Below are 22960 nucleotides of genomic sequence, written 5' to 3' on the forward strand. Positions count from 1 at the left end.
AGTGGAAATGGGCTCTATTTCCTATCCTCTGACTCCAGGGGTCAACACTTTTCTGGCTAATTCTATCCGTGGATCCGCCCAGCTCTGAAGCCCAGTGGGGCCTTCACCGCATTTTTGGGACGAGGCTGCCATCTGCTGGCCGCTCAAGGAAAAGGCGGCAGCTGCATGTGGCCTGGGGAGGGACCTTGCCTGGAGTGTGATGGAGACATCCCAGCGTGTAGAGAGTTCCCTCACCCGTGACGTGGGCAGTGTCCCACAGCGGCTCTGGGAAGGGACAAACTGGGGTAAGAGAGTCAACCTCAGTGGGCAGATGACCAGCAGAGCTGTGACGGGATGGTAGCACATGGGGTTTCCAGGGACACTTCAGGACCCAAAAAAGAGAAAAGCCAGGACTGGGGAGAAGGGAATAACAGACAAAAGATTTTTTAAGAAAGATAAAACCCCTAGAAGGAGAAGCAGGTGCCACTAGAGAGTCCAGAATGGGGAACAGAAGGTTCAAGCTCCAGGGCACTGGACTTCCGTTCCATCCAGGGATTGCATCAACCCCTATAGTAGCTCATTCCCACAGGGATTTGTCTGCTGTTCTCTCCTCTCTGCCTTGAACATTCTTTCTTGCCCCAGTCCCCTTCCTCGGAGTAAATGTTTGTTCAGTGCTCGGGTCTCAGTAAACTATGCCCACACTGCCTCCAGGAAGTCCCCATGGGCTGCCTTTTCCTCTGCACCCTGTTCCTGCCTATAACCTCAGGTAGCCCTGTTCTGGATCGGCCTGCTTACTTGTTTACAGTTTTACTGTTTACTTACCCTCAGGAGATTCCAAATTCCCTGAGGGCAGGGATGACATTGCATCCCCAGCACCAGTGCAAGCAAGAGAGTGAGAAACCTTGGTTTACTAAATTGATTTTTTATGGCATTTTTGGAAAATCAGACATCATAATCTGGAACAGAAAGGAAAGTACTTTGAAACATATTTTCCCCAACAACAAAGTCTCCCCAGAAGTAAGGTGAAAATGATTGCCTTTTCTATTTATCTATAACCACATGTGGAGGGTGGGGGAGTGAGAACAAGAAAGAGAGAAAACAAATTATTTTATTTTCAGTTGTCATATGTTGTAAGTTATGCTGTCCTTCAGTAAACAATCATAGTAGACAGCTGCTATTTGGGGTCTGGCCAGCATCCATAGCCATTCTTCCTTCAGGTAGTAAGAGCATCTCAATTTTACTTTGGCAAAAAAACCTCTTCTAGTCTCCATCTATATGATCCAGGGCAGCAAATCCCATCCCCAGGCCCAAGTATGGGCACGTGGCTCAGGCCTGGCAAATCACGGTATGCCAACAGCCTAGCACATGACTGGTCAGGAACAAGCACATGACCCAAGTTGGCCCAGTGAGATTTTACCCTGGAATCATTGAGGCAAGAAGACCTGGGGGTGCCAAGTGTGTAGGACGTGAACCTGGAGCTGCAGGCAACCATATTGCCACCATGAGGCAAGAGAAGGTCAGAAAGTGAAGCCAAACAAAGGAAAGCAGAGCTAGGAGAAGAGAAACGGAGACCTCAAGACAAGCATCTTTTCATTCTGGCACCCAACCCTGAACTTTTTCTGTACCTTTCTGTTACAAGACCAACAAACTCTTTTTTTTTTTTTTTTTTTTTGCCAAAGTTAGTTTGAAGGAGTCTGTGTGCCTTGCAACTGAACAAGTACTAGCTAACATAAAAAGCAGAATGAAGATGGCTGGGCACGGTGGTTCATGCCCATAACCTCAGCACTTTGGGAGGCCAAGGCAGGCCGATCACTTGAGGTCAGGAGTTCCAGACCAGCCTGGCCAACATGGTGAAACCCTGCCTCTACTAAAAATACAAAAATTAGCCAGGCATAGTGGCACATGCCTGTAATCCTAGCTATTCAGGAGGCTGAGGCAGGAGAATTGCTTGAACCCAGGAGGCAGAGGCTGCAGTGAGCTGAGATTGTGCCACTGCACTCCACCCAGGGCAACAGAGCAACACCCTGTCAAAAAAAAAAAAAAAGAGAAAGAAAGAAAGAACAAAGAAAGTGACTTTTCCTTAGTTTTATTTTTTACAAAGTCAGTACAGCATTTGCAACACTTCTAACACAGATCAGAAAACGATAAGCTTTTACCTTATTATAAAATTATTCAGCATATAAGTTAAAAGGAGAACCACACGATCACTGAATCCCATGTCTCCAATGGTGCTGGGGTTCTAAGGCTTTGAGAGCCATCAAGTAGCCTGTTCCAGCGTTTCCATCCAGCAATCCCCGCCCCTCCTACATTTACCCCTGCTTCCAGGAGAAGTTATCATCTCCGAACAGAAGGTCGCAGACTGTGGGCCCCGAAGCTGCCCCTGTGTGAACCTCTGAGCTCAGCCACCAGCCTCCATGAAGTCTCCACATCTCCTTATCTCAGTGAAGAAGTGGCTGTGGCCATGAGGGCTGCGAACAACGACCCAGGCTTCTTCCGCAGGACCTCCGGCCGATCAAACTCTACCACCTGGAGGGTAGAGAAAGGTGAGGGGAGGATCAGGGCACAGCTGAGCTTGTGTCCTTGGAGGACTCAAAGGCATCCGGGGTAGCAGCCTGAGCCCTCATCCTCCCACCAGCCCAGGGACGCAGGCTTCACCTTTCCATTGGCCATAACCAGGATGCGGTCACAGTTGAGCACGGTGGTGACACGGTGGGCAATGATGAGCACGGTGCAGCCCTGGAAGGCTTCACGGATTGTGCGCTGGATCAGGGTGTCCGTCTCTGTGTCAATGGAGGCTGTGGCTTCATCGATAAGGATGATCTGATGAATACAAAACGGGTGAAGACATGTACTTCAGGCCCTACAGACCTGGGTCTTGTCCTGGTTTACCACTAATTCACCAGGGCCCTTCCTCTTCAGGTCTCCATTTCTTCAGCTGGGAAATGTGAGAATTGTGCTGAGTGCAAAGTCCACTCTGATTGCTGATGATCCATTACCTTATGAAGAGAACGTTAGATCTCAACCAGGAGCGAACTGCATTTTGGTGGCCAGAGAATTAAGTTCTTGGAAATGAAAATGGCCCAGTGGCAACTTCTTGTTTTATTAACTGCTTTTCCATTTACCTAAATTAAAGTGGAGCAGTGTTCTCCAAGAAGGGGCAGGCACACACCCCAGGAGGTACATGAGATGATTTCTCCAGCATATGGATAAACACTCTTTTTAGTTTAACATTTTTGTATTTATTTCATTAATGATATGCATGAGGAAACTGTAACTCGCACTGAAAGTGTGATTTCACAAATGGCACTGCTTAGGATGAGGCTGTTTTTGAAAACGGAATATCATTAGTAAATCACAGGGTAGGTGGTACCCAGAGATGATAAAAATCATTGAGTAATGACTCAAATTTGGGAAGCAATACAGAGGAAGCCATTGCTGCACCAAATGGCTATGTAATTGAAATAAGGAAGTGTGAAGTGAAGAAAGTACTACATGCACATTGCAAATTTGTTGTTCATCTCTCGGAAGAAGGGGGGGAAAGTCCTACCTCTTCTGAAATTTTCCCAAGCTTTGGGTCCCACTGAGCTCTTTTCCCACAGCTCTGACAGTTTGCACCAACATTCTTTGCATTTATCATTAATTAACGTGTGTTAATTATTTATTTATCATTAATATGTGTGTGTGTGTGCGCATATGTGTATGAGTATGGAGGAGGTGTGTACATATGCATGCATAAGTATGTGTGTACATGTGTGTGCTGCCTCACCTATGTAAGAGAAGGGTTGCCCCAGGCTACCCCACATACTCAAACACCTGAAATTATGGACAAAATATCCAGAAAGCTTCTAGAAGCCCTGTTCCACCAAATTTTTAAAAATATGCAATTTTGCAGCCATAAAAAAGAATGAGTTCATGTCCTTTGCAGGGACATGGATGAAGCTGGAAGTCATAATTCTCAGCAGACTAACACAGGAACAGAAAACCAAACACCACATGTTCTCACTCACAAGTGGGAGTTGAACAATGAGAACACATGGACACAGGGAGAGGAACATCACACAACAGGGCCTGTCGGGTGGTTGGGGACAAGGAAAGGGAGAGCATTAGGACAAATACCTAATGCATGTGGGTCTTAAAACCTAGATGATGGGTTCATAGGTGCAGCAAACCACCATGGCACATGTACACCTATGTAACAAACCTGAACGTTCTGCACATGTATCCCAGAACTTAAAGTAAATTTTAAAAAAATGCAATTTTGCCCTGAATCAGCATCTGTCATCCAATTCCCAATTCTAATAAAGATAAAAGGGATGTCCTGCATCCAAGTTTTAAAAGAGTACACAGTAGGCAATTTTAAAATCAACAAGTTCTAATGTGTTGTGTTTTCTGAGAAAAGAGANACATGGACACAGGGAGAGGAACATCACACAACAGGGCCTGTCGGGTGGTTGGGGACAAGGAAAGGGAGAGCATTAGGACAAATACCTAATGCATGTGGGTCTTAAAACCTAGATGATGGGTTCATAGGTGCAGCAAACCACCATGGCACATGTACACCTATGTAACAAACCTGAACGTTCTGCACATGTATCCCAGAACTTAAAGTAAATTTTTAAAAAAATGCAATTTTGCCCTGAATCAGCATCTGTCATCCAATTCCCAATTCTAATAAAGATAAAAGGGATGTCCTGCATCCAAGTTTTTAAAAGAGTACACAGTAGGCAATTTTAAAATCAACAAGTTCTAATGTGTTGTGTTTTTCTGAGAAAAGAGAATCATCATTAGGTCTAGTTGGAGACCATTTCAGCTCAGATGTAAGGAATCCGGCTATCAGGCAGCCCAGGCTGTGAATCTCATCTACCATGCCTCACCCACACCACAAATACATGTGGAATGGCACTCAGTGAAATGAATAAGCCCATTTTGCATTAATTTTTGTATAAGGTGTAAGGAAGGGATCCAGTTTCAGCTTTCTACATATGGCTAGCCAGTTTTCCTAGCACCATTTATTAAACAGGGAATCCTTTCCCCATTTCTTGTTTTTGTCAGGTTTGTCAAAGATCAGATGATTGTAGATGCGTGGAAATAATTAAGAAAATGTGGCACATATATACCATGGAATACTATGCAGCCATAAAAAAGGATGAGTTCATGTTCTTTGTAGGGACATGGATGAAGCTGGAAACCATCATTCTCAGCAAACTATCGCAAGGACAGAAAACCAAACACTGCACGTTCTCATACGTTCTCACTCATAGGTGGGAATTGAACAATGAGAACATTTGGACACAGGTTGGGGAACACCACACACTGGGGCCTGTCATGAGGTGGTGGGAGGCAGGAGGGATAGCATTAGGAGATATACTTAATGTAAATGACGAGTTAATGGGTGCAGCACACCAACATGGCACATGTATACATAGGTAACAAACCTGCACATTGTGCACGTATACCCTAGAACTTAAAGTATAATAAAAAAAAAAAAAAAGAGGAAAAAAGAAATGAATAAGCCCTTTGGATTCCGTCGTCGTTGTTGTTGTTGTTGTTGTTGTTGTTGTTGTTAAGACATAGAGTACAGAGCCCAGTGTCCCATGGTGGTGAAGGGAGAAGGAACCGGTGTGGCTTCCCTCATCATGTGTAGTCTGTGGCTTCCCATGGCCACACAGCAGTGGTGGCCTCACCTTGGAGTTGCGAAGCACAGCCCGAGCAATGCAGAGCAGCTGCCTCTCCCCCACAGAGAAGTTTCCACCATTGTCCACCACATCCGTATGCAGCTTTTTGGGGAGCTTTGAGATCTGCGATATGGGAAGAAGAGACAACATAACCTGGAAGCCACTGTGGGGTGAGACCCAACCTGACCTCATCAGTCTCCCGCTATTTTGGAAGCCACTGTGGAGTGAGACCCAACCTGACCTCATCAGTCTCCCGCTATTTTGGAAGCCACTGTGGAGTGAGACCCAACCTGACCTCATCAGTCTCCCGCTATTTTGGAAGCCACTGTGGGGTGAGACCCATCCTGACTTTGTCAGTCTCCCACTGTATTGGCAACACTCCCCTCCTCTCTCTATGCTCCAGCCTCTGTCTTCTTGCTCTTTAACCGTGCCTTGCTCGCTCTCATCTCTGGGCCTTTGCATACACTATCTCCTGTGCCCAGAATGTCCTCTCAAAAGATCTTTCACCAGCTGCCCCTCAGTTCTTGGTCTCAGCTCAGCTGTCACCTGTTTAAAGAGACCTTGCCTGGTCACCCAGTTGAAAGGAACTGCTCCTGCACTGAAGTTTCTATGCGTCTCATTACTACCTATACAGCCCTCACCAGTATCTGAAAGTATCTCCTGCATTTACTTGTTGCCTTTATCTCTCATTGAATGTACGTTCCAGGAGGACAAAGACCTCATCTGCCTTGTCTTTGCTGTGCCCCTGAGCCTAGAAGAGTGTCTGGCACACGGTTGGTGTCTGAGTGCCATCAGCCTTGACTTAGGAATGCCAAGTCATCTCATCTCCATGAGAGGATGCATCCATGACCCGAAGCAGCAGCAGCTGGCACACCACATGAGGGGAGCCCACAGGAGCAGGCCCCCATGGGCGATACAGACTTAGATCAAGACTTGGGCCTTGGAGCTACTTACGGCCTTGGTCAGTAATGTCCTCTCCAAGGCATCCCAGATCTCCTGGTCGGTGTGACGGTCAAAGGGATCTAGGTTGAATCTGCCATATGAGAGAAAGAGAAGTGTTCAACAACATCACCCAGCCTTTGAACACTCATTTATATGCCCAGTGAATGACCAAGAATGTTTAGAACTGGAGTATGGGGTTTAGGGAAATGCATGGAACCACCACGAATGGAGATTTCCTGTGCCTCCCAGCACCTGTTCCTTCTGCAGGCAGCAGCCCCGGGTTTTGTTTAGGGGCCACCTCCTCCCCAATCCCCCAGCCCATGTGTTCCAAAGTGGGCTCCGCCATCCACTCCAGATGGAGCGAAGGGCTCAAGGATAAGCCAATCGACATACAGCAACCGCTGGCCACAGTGCTTAGCTCGGGGTGGGAAAGTAACCAATCAGAGTGTATCTCAGGACTTTTCAGGCTACCATGGGGGAAGAGACGTGTGGAGAGATTGCAACCATCCTCCCACAGGAGTGGGACACATGGAGCTCCCCAGGGCCCTCATGTGGAGTTGAGAATGAAGCAAGACAATGCTAGGGGAAAACCGGGCCCTGGAACTCAGCCTTGGCCTCCCCATTATCATGCATGAGTCATTAGAGGCCACTTTTGCTTAAGCCATTTGGGTTTTGTTTTATTTTGTGATAGAAAGTACATAATATTTACCATTTTAACCACTTATAAGTGTATGATTCAGCAGCATTAAATACATTAATAATGCCATGTAACCATTACCACTATTTATATCAAAACCTTTTTCATCATTGTGCTGGGTATGGTGGTTCACACCTATAATCACAGCACTTTGGGAGGCTGAGGTGGGCGGATCACTTGAGGTCAGGAGTTTGAGACCAGCCTGGCCAACATGGTGAAACCCCACTCCACTAAAAATACAAAAATTAGCCAGGCATGGTGATGCGAGCCGGTAGTCCCAGTTACTTAGGAGGCTGAGACAGAAGAATCACTTAAACCCAGGAGGTGGAGGTTGCAGTGAGCTGAGATGGTGTCACTGCACTCTAGCCTGGGTGACAGAATGAGACTCGGTCTCAAAACAAAACAAAACAAAACTTTTTCATTATCCCCAACAAAAACTCCATACCCATTAAACAATCTCTCCCCTCCCCACCAGCCCCTGGTAACTTCTATTCTGCTTTCCATCGATATGGATTTGCCTATTCCAGCTACCTCATATAAGTGGAATCATGTAGTATGTGTCCTTCTGTCAGGCATCTTTCACTTCATGTCCATCCATGTTGTAGCATGTATCATTTCCCTTCTTTTTAAAGCTGCATAATACTCCATTGTACGGCTATACCACATTTTGTTTTTCCATTCATCTGCTTATAGATGTATGGCTTGTTTCTACCTTGTGGTTACTGTGAGTAGGGCTGCCCTAAACACTAGTGTACACATATGGGTTGAAGTCTCTGCTTTCAACACTTTGGGATACATAACTAGAAGTAAAATTCCTGGACAACATAGTAATTCTATGTTTAACATTTTTTGTTTGTTTGTTTTTGAGACACTCTGTCAGCCTCTGTCGATGAGGCTGGAGTGCAGTGGTGAAAACACAGCTCACTACAGCCTTGACCTCTTGGGCTCAAGCAACTACCCTGCCTCAGTCTCCTGAGTAGCTGGAATCGCAAGCACAGACCACCATGCCCAGCTAATTTTTGTTTACCTTTTTGAGGAACTGCCAAATTGTTTTCCATGATCTCTGCACAATTTTACGTCCCCACTGGCAATGCACGAGAGTTTCCATTTTTCCACATCCTTGTTAACACTTGCTATTTACCTTTTATTATTGTTATAGCCATTTTAGTGCATGTGAAGTGGTAGCTCATTGTGGTGGGGCTGGAGTTTCTGTTTCTTGCAGTGAAAAGAATACTAACATCCAGGTAACTGACAGGAGAGAGGGAATCTATCTGGACTTTACACCCAGCAAGATTTACACTTGCATCTGGAACAGGCAGCAAGTGTCTATACACTTGTCTATACAGCAAGTGTCTATACACTTCCCTGCTATTACACTGCATATACACTTGTCTATACAGCAAGTGTCTATACACTTCCCTGCATACACTTCCCTGCTATTCAGCCACGCAGCCCTGAGTGAAACCTGTCAACCTCTGCTTTATCCTTCCCCAGCTGTGCTGGCCACACATATCTTGTGCGTAGGGCTAATGTGTACTAAAGAAGTGGCAAGTCTTATTTGCATGACATTTGATGTCTCCAAAGCACTTTCATAGATGGATTATTTGACATTTTCTCCTCCATGAGATGAGTATACCCCTTTCTTATCAGTTTTAAATGGCTTGTTCAAGGTCGTGCCACAAGCCAGTATGAGAGCCAGGCTGACATCAAAGACACTCAGAGAGACGCTTAAGGGTAGAGCCTTAAGTTCTAAGGTACGATTTCAAGTCCACATTTCTTTCTGCAGCAAGAGGTGTGCGGAATATCGTAAGTTATGGGTTTAGAACACCTAGGGTTATATCTCATCTTCACCATTTCTCTGTGTGTCCTTAAACAAGTCCCCTTCCTCTCTAAATTCTGTGCCTTCATCTGTAAAATGGGGATAATGAAAGGGCCTCACAGGGTTGCTGGGAGAGTTAAATTAGACAGTATACTAAAGCATTCGGTTGGCACATATAAATGCTCAATAAATTATTTATATGTTTGTTTTTTAATAGAGTCAGGGTCTTGCTGTGTTGCCCAGGTTGGAGCACAGTGGTTATTCACAGGCATAGTCATAGTTAAGTTCATATTTTTGCTACTCTTCATGCCAATGCACAGGAGATTTGGCCACATTCTCCTGTAATACAGAAATCCATCACTAAATGTCTTATCATTCCCCTAACACGACCATTTTGTTGTTGTTGTTGCTGCTGTTTTTTTTTGGGGGGGGGGGCGGTTGAGACAGAGTTTCCTTCAGTTGCCCAGGCTGGAGTGCAGTAGCGTGATCTCGGCTCACTGTAACCTCCACCTCCTGGGCTCACGCGGTTCTCGTGCCTCAGCCTCCCGAGTAGCTGGGATTACAGACATGCACCACCACATCTGGCTAAGTTTTGTATTTTTAGTAGAGACGGGGTTTTGCCATGTTGGCCAGGCTGGTCTCAAACTCTGGACCTCAAGTGATCCGCCTGCCTTGGCCTCCCAAAGTTCTGGGATTACAGGCATGAGCTACCATGCCCCGCCTCACAACCCAGTCATTTTGAAACTCTGTGTCTGTGCACATATTGTTCCCTCTCCTTGAAAGGAGTTTTTCTCCTATTTCTTCCTGGCAAGCTCCTACTTAGCTTTCAAGACCCTGATCAAATGTCCCCTCCTCTGGGAAGCCTTTCTGGATTCACTCAGGCAGTGACTCATCCCACTCTGACTTAGCAATTACCTCTTCATACTGTGATTTATTGGGTCTTACCCCTGTACAAAACCATCTTCCCCACCCACACTGCGAGCTCCTGCTGGGGGAGGAGGGGAAATGCACATTCACTAAACTGGCTCCAGTCCCTAGCACAGTGTCTGGACCAGGCAGAAGCTCAGAAAAGGCAAGTTAAATGGGTGGAAGGATGAATGAAGGAATGAATGAATGAAGCTCTGGGGCCCAGTTTATCCTCCTGGCTCTAAGAATTCTCCTTAAATATCACAAAACATGGGGGACCTAGCCTGCTTTTTAGAGCATCTGTCTTCCTCAGTCCCCATGCCTTTATGCTTCCTCCCAGATAAACTGCATTGTCAGCAGGAGCCTAATCTGGATAAAGCTTTGTCCCTGAGTTGACTTTTGAGGACATAGAAAGTGTAGTGAAGAGGATGGAAGATCTGGTTCTGTCTGCTTCACTGACTGGGCTGCCTGGATTTTTCTCACTTCACCCTTGTCCAGAATGTGTACCATTGAAGAAGCACTTCCTAAAAACGTCCCCAGGGGCTTTGCCCAGTGCACAGAGAGAATAAGCCACATCTGGACAAGAAAGAATATGGTAGCCTGAGTCCAAATGCTTAATGGTGTAGTGAAATCTGACCAATCCCATCAGGGTTTTGTTTCTGTTGTTTGTTTGTTTGTTTGTTTTTTAATAGAGTCAGGGTCTTGCTGTGTTGCCCAGGTTGGAGCACAGTGGCTATTCACAGGCATAGTCATAGTGTACTACAGCCCTGAGCTCCTGGGCTCAAGCGATCCTCCTGCCTCAGCCTCCCAAATAGCTGGAACTACAGCTGTGCACCACCATGCCCATCCAGTTTCTAAAAAATAAAAATAAGCTTTGTTTTTGCTCAGAACATTATGGTTTACAAAGTGCTCTTATATATATTGAGGCCGCATTTAATCCTCAACAGTACTTCAGTGAGGTAAGCCTGGTAGGCATGAGTGGCCCAGCAGGCCAAGGAGGCCTGGAAATCAGGGCACTGGTCACCAGCTCACTATAGGCAGCCCAGTGCTGGAATCCTGGTCCTGTGACCTCCCTCCCGCAGGCTGCCTGCTGGCTGAGCACTCACTTGATGGTTCCCGAGAGCAGCACCGGATCTTGAGGGATCACTGAGAGCTTGGACCGCAAGTCCTCCAGGCCGATGCTGCAAATGTCCACGCCGTCAATGAGAATCCGGCCTGCCATGGGCTCCACCAGGCGGAAGAGAGCCATGCCCAAGGAGGACTTCCCTGTGGGGCAAGAAACGAGCAGGGCCTCAGTTTCCTGCATCTGCACTAGTGGAAGCACAGGTCACACCTGGCGATCGCATCTGACCCACTGCCCTCCATGGCCCATTCTTCATCGTTGTGAGCCCTGAAAGGGTAGGAGAGGGCTGGTGGCAGCTTCTTACAGCCTGGGTCAGAGGGCACACATGGGGCCCCTGGATCAAAGCCAGCCCACAGACATGTTTTGTTTCATACACACAATGTTAGGGTTACTTTGTAATTCCTTGACAGCATTTTTTAAAATCCTAGATATAAAAATGCAAATTGTATGTTTCTCTTGAAACTTAGTAGAACTGGCAACACTGGACCCATATACCCCCAGGCAACAGCTCAACTGGAGCTGAGCATGGCCGCTTGGTTGAGACACAGTGGCGTTCTCCAGTCACCACCCGCCCTCCCCAGCCCCCGTATGTCACACCGAGACCCATGGCACTCAGCTATGTCACCTGCCAGGCTCCAAAGCATTGGAGGTTTCAACCCTGTTCTCAAAGATAAGCTCTGTGAGGGTAGAAGCTGTGTGTCTTCTTTACCTGTAGATTTCCAGGCACATAGTAGGTGCTCATAAATACCTATTGAATGAATATAGTCAGTAGGGTCAGAATCTACTGAGAGCTTCTCTCTGCCAGACCCTGGCCCTCTCAGGGTTTCCACCAATCGGCAGGTGGAAAATAGCAAGAGAAGAACACCCAAAAGAACATAAGTGGAAGCTCTTCACCCTGCAGTGCGCGAGTGCTGAGGAGACAGAGACCAGGAAGGCTCTCATCATCCATGGGACTGCCTGGAGGAGGCAGCTCTGGGGTGTCCAGGGGTGGGGGACAGGGGACAAGAACCAAGTCTGAACAGTAGCTTTCGAACAATGCAAAGAAGCAGAGGGAGGGGGACTTGGGCCAGATCTCCCAGAAGTGACAGGAGAGGAAGACAGGGAGAGAAACTGAGGTGGTGAAAGGAAACTGGGAGAGGAAAGAGGAGGAGACAGAGGCTGATGAGAGCAGTCCAGGAAGGGGGTGGGGAGGGAGGAAAAGGGGAGTCTGGATTTAACTCCTGTCCTGCTCTTCATCCTGGCAGTGCCCTGCACTGCCCCTCCAAAAGTGCTCCTGCCCCAACCCTACACACCTCAGCTTAAGCAGTGGGCTCAGAGCCCAGGTATCCACAGCCTGGTACCACTGGCCCCATTATTCTGCATAACACCACCCTGTTTATTTTCTCCCTGGCAGCCACTGCAGCCTGCACCTGTCATATTTCTGTCTTTATTTGCTGGTCTATTTAACATCTCTCTCCTCCACTGGAATCCCATGATCACAGGGACCTTGGGTTTTGCTCACCAGTGTTTGTCTAGCACAGGGACCAGCACAGCGTGAGGACCTAATACATATTTGGGGGATGACTGAGCAAACACATGCCCCCAAATAGGTCTCGTGCCGAAAGGGCAAAGGAGGAGCCGGGGATGCTCCCCCAGGAAGCTTAGCTCACCAGAGCCCGTCCTTCCCACGATGCCCACCACTTCGTTGCTGCGGATGGTCAGGTTGATACCATGAAGCACAGTGGGTGTGTTGTCTCTGTATTTCATGTGATAATCCTGAAATGTGATTTCCCCATGCTGTGGCCACCCCTGTGGACAACTTGTGCCTTCCATATGTAAAGGAGCTTCAGAGACACACATCTTGTTTTTGAAGAAAGAAAAAGAAATCAATAGTTATCATCCATCTCGGCCCATCCCCTGCAGGCCTGCCAGCCTCCCACTGTAGGGGGTGTGACCCACCCCAGCCTGCCCTGCGCCAAGGTCAAGCCCCCCGCTGTGTAATCAGAGGAACACCTCCCACCCTCCATGCCCTAAAACACACAAAATTTTCCCCAGAAGAGTGAGAAACCTGCACAGCTAATTCCCTTGTTATTAACATATAGCAATGTTCCTGATTTACTGTGTGACTCTAAAGAAATAGAATCCAAGGTAAAGAGAGTAAAGGCAGCAGAGACTCACCCCTTCGAGGGGTTTCATAGCCCTTGCGGAGACTTAATGTCTCTCTATCCTCATCCTATGAGACAGGCCTTTTTAGAGGCATTTACCAGGTGAGGAGATAGAGGATCCAACAACTTAAGATCAACAACCTACTTAAGATAAGTTCCACAACTTACTTAAGATCACGCAGTTTCAGGTTGGAACTCAAACCCAGATCTACAAGTGCAGTTGTGTGTGTTGAGAGGAAAGAACACTGAAGAAGTTGGGTCTGACCACCTGGCTGCAAGCCACAGCTCTCCGTGTCACAGCAGCATCCTGGGCAGGAAATCAGGGCCCTACAATTCTTAAATTCCACTTATGCAAGGGGGCAGGAGACCTGGTTTGCAGAGGGCTCTGCCAGCCCCAGCCTGTGTGATCTTAAGCAAATGTTCTGCCTGGGCCAACTTCGGTTTCCTTGTCTGAAAAATGTGGATAATCATTCAATCAACCTGATAGAATTATTCCATGATCCCATGAGATAATCTAGATAAAAAGCTTAGTGCCATGCTGGCTCGTAGAAAGGTCTCAATCACAACAATAAAGAACATGATGGAGCCTCACTACGGGTCAGGCAGTGTGCTACGCGCTTTACGTGTTATATCATTTCAACTTTGTGATAATCTGGCAAAGCGATGCTATCGTCTTTCTCATTTCAGAGATGGGGAAAAGAGTTTGAATAAGTTGCCCAGGTTATTCCAATGATTCAAATGATAAAGCTTAGACTTGAACCCAGGAAATCTGGCTACAGAATCTGTGCTCTTAACCACCACGACATAAATGGAAGCAATAATAGGAACAAAGATTATTGTCATCATTATTATTGCAAACCTCTCATTTCTAAGAGGAGCAGATGATCTCCTCTTCCCCCTAGGAATGCTGTGAGGGATGTGGACAAAGTGAGCAGACAGGTGTGGAAGAGCTTCAGCAAGATGGTCAACAAAAGTCTGGGGAAGACGGGGAGGAAGGGCCAGGAGCCTGGTGTTTCCTGGGACGGTTTCAGGGCTCTGAGGTCACTGGGGCTTGTAGAGGTCACAGAAGTCATGCCCCAACTTGCATAGCTCCCCACACCAGACCCAGACCTGAATCACACCTTCATGTACTGCAGCATCCTCTCTGCAGCCATGAAGTATGCCTCTGTCTCCACGCCAGTCCGGGCAGTGGCCTGGAAGGTGGACGCCAGCTGGAAGGAAGGAGAAGTGTTGGGGGTCAAGAGGCTGCTGGGGTGTGCTCAGGCTCTTCAACGCTCCTGACAACCACTGATTGCCATTGCCCCTGAGTGACCCCTGAAACTAAGATAATTTTCCTAGCAAGAATGGAGCAGAGGCCCCTGGTGCCCCCTCAGCCCACTTCTGAGTTTAGCTGCAGCTGAGATGGGCAACTCTGGGGGAGAACCTCCCCAGACACTGTTCCACCTCAAATGCCCTCTGTATGTCTTTCTGCTCAAGACCTCTGCCCACATCACAGCAACCACCTAGCCTGTGCATGAGGGCATCCCAGAAACCCAGGAGACTTAAGGCTACTGAGAATGAACTTTGACTGATGGGGAACAAGAGCTAGCAGAGATAAATGCTCCCATCTCCCAGCCTTTGAGGGCATGGTCCTGGGAATATCCCATATGCTCCTCAGGAGATCCCAGGACAGTTGAGCCCTAGTGACATAGAACAGGGACCCCAATGTCACACTTCCATGATGACTTCCTCCTTCCCCATCTCACTTTTCTGCTCCCTCAATCCTGGTTCCTGGTAGCACCTCCCAAATAAGCTGCCCGCACCCAAGTACCTGTCTCAGGTCCTGCCTTCAGGGAAACCCAGGCTAGAGGAGTGAGGGACTCTTGGGAATTGGGGGTACCAAAGATAAGGAAACTGAGACTCCAAAAGAAGAAATTATATTCATAGAAACATCTAGAAGCTGGAGGCAGAGCTGGGGTTGGAGCCCCCATCTATAACCTCAATTACCCTGGCCCAAGAAACGGGCAAACAGGACGTGCAGGGGGTGCTGGGTAACACATTCATCTACATTCATTCAACAAACTGGTGGATGGCTCTGTGCCAGGAGCTGGACCAGGCTCCATGTCCCAAAGTGTGGCAGATGTAGGCCTGCCCTCAAGGAGCTCCCAGCTGGATGGAAAGGCAGACAAGGCAACTAAGAATAAAGTGCAGAGGGGTGCACTCCACAACGGAGAAGCCCTGGAGTTCCACTGGGATGCACAGGAGGGGTCCTGGATGAGAGCACAGGGAAGGATTCCAGGAAGAGTCAGTCCTAGAGTGACATTTTTAAGGTGAAGTAAGATGCAGTGGGCTAAAGATGTGTGGAGAAGAGTGTTCCAAACAGAACAGCCTATGTAAGTGCTGAAAGCAGCAAGTTCACAGATTACATCCAGGCACCCACAAGCTGTTTGGCTATGGCTGAAACAAAACGGTGTGGGAAGGAGGGGAGCCCTCTGTAAGTCAGAGAAGGTAGGCGCCATGATGAAATGGTGCTTAGTCTGGAAAGGAGGCCAGGGGTGGGTTGGAAGACCACTTTTCCTCCCATCCCCCAGTGTATCACACCCTGTGGGCTGCCTTGCCAGCATCATGTTCAGGTGCCTGATGGCCTTATGCTTCAGGGAAGCTTGGTTAATCCAAACCAATCACATTAATTCAACTTCTCTTACCAGAGATTGGTTTATGTGTGGGCTCATGATGCCATTCCGGCCATTGAAGGATGAGAAGGCATCAGATGGGTGTGTTCTTGAAAACTTCTCTTTGCTTTTAAAAAGGAACACATGGAAAAAGTTATCTCCTCTCCAGCCTTTGACTGTTATTGTGGGAGGATATGTCACTTGGGGCTGCAGCAACCATTTTGTGACCATGAATACAGACAGACTTGCAGACAAAGCCGGACTGTGGATGCCAGCACAAAAAGGTAGAATGATCAAGGGTTCTTGCTAGGCCACTAAAGGAGCCAACTGAGCATAGCCCTACCCCAGCCTTCTGGCTACATGAGAGAATAAGTTCCCGGATGGTCGAGGCCATTTTGGGTTGGTTCTTTGCCTTGCAGCCAGATGCATCTCTGGCATTTCCTGAGAAGCCTCTTAGGGCTACAAAGCAATGTGATGTGTGATTCCTGCCTCCCAATGCTCGAATGTAATTTTCTCAAAAGTGCATGCAGAAGTCAGTGAGGTTCTGGCTTGACTGCACAGAGGGAGCATATTGAGGTCAGGACCCCATAGCTGAAGTTTAGTGGACAGGAGACAGAGTTTTCGAAGGCTTCTGAACAAAGCAGTGACATGATGAAAACTATAATTAAAGATTACTCTGGTGAGAGTGTGGAAGGTGACTTGGAAAGTGCTGCAGGGCTGGAATTGAGAAGTTATGACCAGGATGAAGATAAGATGCTTAAATAATACAGCAGAGCTTGAAAAGAAAAAATGACCCTCAAGGGCCATTTTGAAGCAGTCAGTCCGCCAGGCAGAGTTTCCCATTTGAGTCTCTGGTGGTATAACAACCTTGGAGCAACCACCTGCTGTGAACGGGGCACCCTGGGAGAGATGAGCCTCTGCCTCGCTCCTTACAGGGGCTGCGCTTCGCCCTGAGCGTTGCCCTCCTGATCTATGTCCTGAAGCAGCAGCAGGAGGGATTTCTGGGCCTTAGTGGTTCCAAATCCCCTAAGACACTGGTGTGGTGCCTCTCCCTGAGAGTGCTGGAGGTCTGGGGGTCACTCTGCACTGGTGCATGTGTGTGTATCAGAGAGAGAAGGAGAATGTGAGCCTGTGCACACACCTGCCTCTGATTGGCTATGGGAACATGGCCAAGTTACTTAAACTCTCTAAGCCCTAAGTTTTCTATTTGTAAGACCAGAACAATAATAGCTAATATTCATTGAGCGTTTATTGCAGGCCAGGCACTACTCTAGGTTTTTACAAGCATTAAGTCTCACATTTACACATAATCCTCACAAGGCTATTATTTTTGAAACCTTTATTATCTCCCTTTTACAGATGAAGAATCCCAGGCACAGAGAGGTTAACCAATTTACCCAAAGCCACACAGCTAATAATGGGCAGAGCCTCTTTGAACCTGGATATTCCAAACCACATGTTCTTTTTTTTTTTTTTTTTTTTTTTTTTTTTTTTTTGAGATGGAGTCTTGCTCTGTCACCCAGGCTGGAGTGCAGTGGAGCGATCTTGGCTCACTGCAAGCTCCATCTCCCGGGTTCACGCCATTCTCCTGCCTCAGTCTCCTGAGTAGCTGGGACTACAGGCACCCGCCACCATGCCTGACTAATTTTTTTTGTATTTTTTTTTTACCAGAGATGGGGTTTCACTGTGTTAGCCAGGATGGTCTCGATCTCCTGACCTCGTGATTCACCCACTTTGGCTTCCCAAAGTGCTGGGATTATAGGTGTGAGCCAACACACCTGGCCCCAAACCACATGTTCTTAACCACTTTGCTCATCTCATGCAGTGGGGTGAGCATTGAATGCCTGGAAGAGAGCACGGCCAGTGCCTGGCATTGCACCAGCTCAGTGGAAGTCTGTTTCAAGTCTTAGGCACATTTAAGTTTGAGAAGCCCTGTTCTAGGGGCCGGGCTGTGAAACTCACCTTTTAAACGACACTTCCAGGTGATTCAGAAAGGTTTGACAGCTCAATCAGGATAGGAATGGTTAGGTACAAAGACAGCAGCCCGGAAGCCAAGAGGTCAGGGTTCTCTTTCCAGCTCTGCTAACATGCATCTGTTTGGACAACTCCTTCCCTTGTCTGGGCCTCAGTTTCCCCAACTGCACAATATGAGCATTGGACTCTGTTGCCTGTGGGCTCCCCTTCATTCCCAGTGTCCTGTGATTCTATTAAATACCTTTGAATACAGACTTCCCAATTCAGAGCTGACCATGAGGAAACAGAGCAAAGCAGCCAATTTCAAAAGGCCAAGCACATAGCTCCTAAGACCACATGTGGCCAGAACTTAAGGTGTCACTGAATACCTGAGGACCCCCTGAGTCTGCCCAGAAGCCGCAGGCAGAGGATGAGCAAAGCTCAGAGAGGGCCCACGCAGAGTCACCTCCTCACCTGCAGCACGATGCTGAGAGCCATGGCTTTAAAGGAGTAGGAGGTGGAGGATATGCCAAAAGCCACGAACAGGGCAACAGCCAAAGTCACAAGGTTGGTCAAGATCTCCAGCCTCAATGCCACCCATCGCGTGGAAGACAGAAACAACAACAGGTAGTTATTCCGCACATCAGTCAGCCTCTTAAACCTGAGAAGGAAAGCACAGACTAAGAACCACGTGTTTGTCTGACCCAGGGTCTCCCCAGGTCAGGGTAGATACCGGCTGCTTCCTCCAGCATCCAGTTTCCCACTCCCAGCAGCAGGGCCTGATTTTTCTTTCGGGAGTTACTCCCTACCACTTTCTCAGCCATGAATTTGGGTGAAGTTGACCTGACTCCTAAACCAGATTGAGGAGTAGGCTCTGGTGGTAAGGCCCATCCTTAGCACGCACTCCTCGCCTAACCTCTGTGACTCACTCAGAGATGGGTGAGTTACCCTAAATTGGCCACAGAGAGTGAATAAATGCCAGGACGTGTGAATGAGTGTAGGAGTGGTTCCTTTCAGTGGGATGATGGGAGATCTGAAACTACCATTCTGCTACTAGGAGGGGAGCCTGGAGCCACCAGAGGGTCTCTGGAAGCTTAAAGGTAAAATAACACAGTGGAAGGCAGAGCAGTAAAGCTGAGACACCCGGGGAACATTAGCTGAGTCTCTGGATTAAGCCTCACTTTAAGCAAGTCCTCCTTCCCAGCCTTTTGTTATGAAAATTTTTATAAGTACCAAGAGATTAAGAGCTTGATTTAATGAACATCTGTATACCCACTAATGAAAAATTTTTAAAGTACCAAGAAATTAAAAAGTTGGTTCCAAGAACATCTGTATACCCTCTACCTAATTTAGCAATTGTTACTATTTTGCCATATTTAAGTCATACTTTCAAGCTAGTTTGAATTAGTTTTTTCTGTCACTTCCAACCAATAGAGACCTACCAATTTCCAATTTTCACATACCACCATCACAGTTTTCCATATCAATCACAACCTATACTGTTAATTGATTAGTATTCTTATTTTACTTGCTTTGAGAATGTATATTAAAAGAAACTTTACTCACAAGCTTAAATTATATAAATAATGGCTTTGATATGTTAGTTGCATTTTTTCTAAAGTACATTCACATAAAACTTTGATTATTGAAATTAAATATTCATTTACACATCAACTAAAACCATCTTACCATCTGAGTGGGCTATCACCCCAGCACAGTGGCCCTTCTGACTCACTCTGTCCATACCCTCTGAATCTTTGCATAAGAGATTCCAAATTCCATCCACCTTACCTTTCTATACTGACTGAGTCACCTCCACCTTGAGGCCTTCCCGGATTAAACAAAACAGACCCCGGTCACTCTGTGGCCCCTGTGCTCAAGCCACCTTGCTATCCTTCAAACCTACTCCCCCATCTCATGGTCTTTGCATTTACTGTCCCCTCTGCCTGGAGAGCTCCTGCTCACATAATTCCATAGCTCAACCCACACTTGATTTAGATCTCTGCTCAGGGTCCTTTTCTCCGAGACCTTCCCCAACAACAGCTCCAATCCCTCCAGTCTGTCTTCATCTGCGTGTCTTGATATATACCTTGGGGCAGGGTTCTCAGTGTGGGCTGAGCGAATGCATCCCTGCAGGATCCCCTCAGTCCTAGAGTCTGCACAGACTTTGAGTGGTCTATAATGCCACTGAGAGAAGGTGCACAGTTCATCCAATATTCCAGCTAACTGAGCACATACCATCTCCCAAATGTGTGTCCAAGTCTTACCCAGGCTTCAAGGCCAGCTCAGATGCCACCTCCTCCTGAAAGCCTTCTCTGATCCCCCTAGGCCACCTCCTTCCCCTCTGAATTCCCAAGTAGTTTATCTGCCCCTCTTTGATGCCATCTATCTTCTTCAATCATGTATAATTACCAAAAACATGTGCCTGTTTCTCCCTTTTCCACCAGACTATGAACTTCTTGTAGGTGAAGACCGTGCTTGATTATCCTCTACAAACAGATAAGTTCATGTTACACCATTAAACCTCAACAACAATCATAGGATTTGTTTGCTTGTTTGTTTCAACATTTAGGAGGCAAATCTATGGCATGAGTAGTGAAGGAAGTTCTATTATTTAGAAAGCTATTGTTCCTCATTATTTTGTTAAAGTTAGATATTTGTTTGGAAGTGAAAGAAATAACATAATGCAAGATGTGTTTGCACAGTAATGCACCCTATCATTAAATGTATGTATACATATGTCCATATATATACACACACAATATATACAAGGTCTTTAAAGTTTACAAACATTTTTCCTATTATTTACATTTTTCATTATTATAGATGAAAGAATGGCTCAGCAGGTTCTGGAGGCTCAGAGAAATAAGTCCATCGAACAATGTGCTCTGGTGCTTTTGAGGATGATGCCATTCTCAGATGCTCCATTCTTTCCCTGATCCCCACCACCCCTGTGGTTCCATCATTCTCAAATGGCAGCAGAAGGACTCACTGGCTGATGAAGTCTTCAGTTTTTCCATAGACATGGATGGAGCTCAGGCCTTGCAGAGAATTGAGGATGTGGGAGAATAAAGGGGACCGGCTATAGTTCTCCAGTCTCTTGAACACACCGATGGCCTTCTTGAACATCCTGCATAGACAGTGGAAGTAAGGGACCTGGACCATCCACCTCTGGGACCATCTAATCTGGGTTGGTCCCAGCCTTGCTCCCCAAGTCACAAGCAAAAAGAACCTACTCACATATAATAAACGAAGCAAATAACCATGATTGTGGCTCCCATTAACAGGATATATGGAGACAGCATACTGATAACCAACAGGATGGCGATCACCAGCAAGGACAGGACCATGAACTGCTCTGAAAAGATGGGCAAGAGCTGGTCCAGCTCTTCCAAGTCCCCTGCGAAGCAGTTCAAGAGCCGGCCTATTGGAATGGTGTCAAAGAAACTCATGGGGCAGCGGAAAACCTGCAGGGACAAAATCAGTGTGGACCGTGAGAGAAGCTGCAGGCCCTCCTCAAGACTGGATGAAGATGTCTATTACCCTTGACTCTAAAGAGCCATGGGATGTGATCCCAGGGGTCTCCAGGGCAGGCAATGTAGAGCAATGGTTTAAAAGCACGGATGGGCTCCATGGCTACCTGACTCCTCCACCTACTGCTGTCTGACCTCGGGCAAGTACTGAGCTCCTCTGAGTCTCAAGGTCCTTGTTAGTGAAATGGGGATGAAAACGATGCTTCATAGAGTTGTAGTGAGGATCACACAACTCCTCAAATATACTAAACACTGAAGTGTATAATTTAAAAGGGTGAATGTATGGTATATGAATTATATCCTGTAAAGCTATTAGAGAGAGAATACATTGAAAATGCTCCAAGCAGTGCCTCCCCCTGAGGTAGGAAGTGAGACTTGACTCTGGAGGTGGGGTTTGAACGCCAGACCAAATTGAGGACTAGCTAAAACAGGGGCAGGGTGGAAGCCACTTTCCATAAGACAGGCCTACCAATGTGTCATGTCAGTTTACCACTGCCATGGCAACATCCAGGAGTTACCGCCCCTTTCTGAGTCATCAATGATTTGATGACTCGGAAGTTGCCACCCTTTTCTTAGAAACTTCGGTATAAACTGTCCCTTAATCTACATGTAATTAAAAGTAGATGTAAATATGACTGCAAACCTGCCCTGAGCTGCAACTGTCAGCACACTGCCTACGGGGTAGCCCTGCTGTGCAGGGTCAGTCATAGAGCTGCAACACTGCCAGAACTGCAACACTGACACTTCAGTAAAACTGTTTTCTTCTACCCTACCACTGGCTTGCCCTTGAATTCTTCCCCAGGCAAAGCCAAGAACCCTCATGGACTAAGCCCCATTCTGGGGTTTGCCTGCCCTGCATCACCCTCAGGCATTCTATCCATACCAGCTCTTATTATTTTCTACAGATGGGACCATTTTCACTCAGGACTGCCAAAGATTAGCAGCAGCAATCCCACTGTGGTTGCACACGATTTGGACCCTTGGATCAAATTTAGCCATAACTGCCCACTTCTTAAAGGTGGCACCTCCAAGTTGATCTCTAACAGCCAGTGGGCATGAAGCCTTTCAGAGATCAAAGGACATTTCAAACCACAAGGTAGACTCTAATAAAAGCATTTTGTTTGGTGTCCTTGTTTTGCAGCTGAGGAAACTGAAGATTGCAGAAGAGGAAGTGGCTCTGTAACTTACTCATTACCCAAGTGGTTAATGGCAAAACTATGATCCAATTAGGCCTTCTGAGGCTTTCCCAAGCCTGGCACAGTCACTCTTCACAGAAGGCAATTTCTTAAAGATTCATGGCACTGACAAAATGACCACCTACATTTCCCCATGTACTTCTCAAGCTATAATGCAAGAAGTAGAAATGAATAGAAGCCAATGGCATCTATTAAAGCCAAACACACGGAAAGAGGAGGGAAGGACATTTTGACTACTAAATGTAATTATTTGAGCCATGAACTCTTCCCTATAGCTGCTCTCATTGCAAATGCTTGGATACTGCTGACCAAGTGTATTTTTCATGCATGTTTGCTTTCTAG

At 46.9% G+C, this 22960-nt stretch overlaps 1 protein-coding gene across 1 annotated transcript in view; it reads right to left on the reverse strand.

The window, feature by feature from the left end:
* Positions 1-2050: 2050 nt before the first annotated feature.
* Positions 2051-22960, reverse strand: part of ABCC11 (ATP binding cassette subfamily C member 11) — a 67788-nt gene continuing 46878 nt past the window's right edge. Inside the window, exons 20-29 of the mRNA XM_017868630.1 lie at positions 21130-21356; positions 20882-21019; positions 18364-18550; positions 14407-14496; positions 12791-12980; positions 11125-11284; positions 6609-6687; positions 5664-5777; positions 2635-2799; positions 2051-2505 (exon numbers count right to left, since the gene is read on the reverse strand). Of these exons, the coding sequence (XP_017724119.1) occupies positions 2413-2505; positions 2635-2799; positions 5664-5777; positions 6609-6687; positions 11125-11284; positions 12791-12980; positions 14407-14496; positions 18364-18550; positions 20882-21019; positions 21130-21356 (1443 nt within the window). The 3' untranslated portion in view covers positions 2051-2412. The remainder of the gene's footprint in view (positions 2506-2634; positions 2800-5663; positions 5778-6608; positions 6688-11124; positions 11285-12790; positions 12981-14406; positions 14497-18363; positions 18551-20881; positions 21020-21129; positions 21357-22960) is intronic.

The sequence above is a fragment of the Rhinopithecus bieti genome, unplaced genomic scaffold (assembly GCF_001698545.2).
Source record: "Rhinopithecus bieti isolate Rb0 unplaced genomic scaffold, ASM169854v2 scaffold_618, whole genome shotgun sequence".
Lineage (NCBI taxonomy): Eukaryota > Metazoa > Chordata > Mammalia > Primates > Cercopithecidae > Rhinopithecus > Rhinopithecus bieti.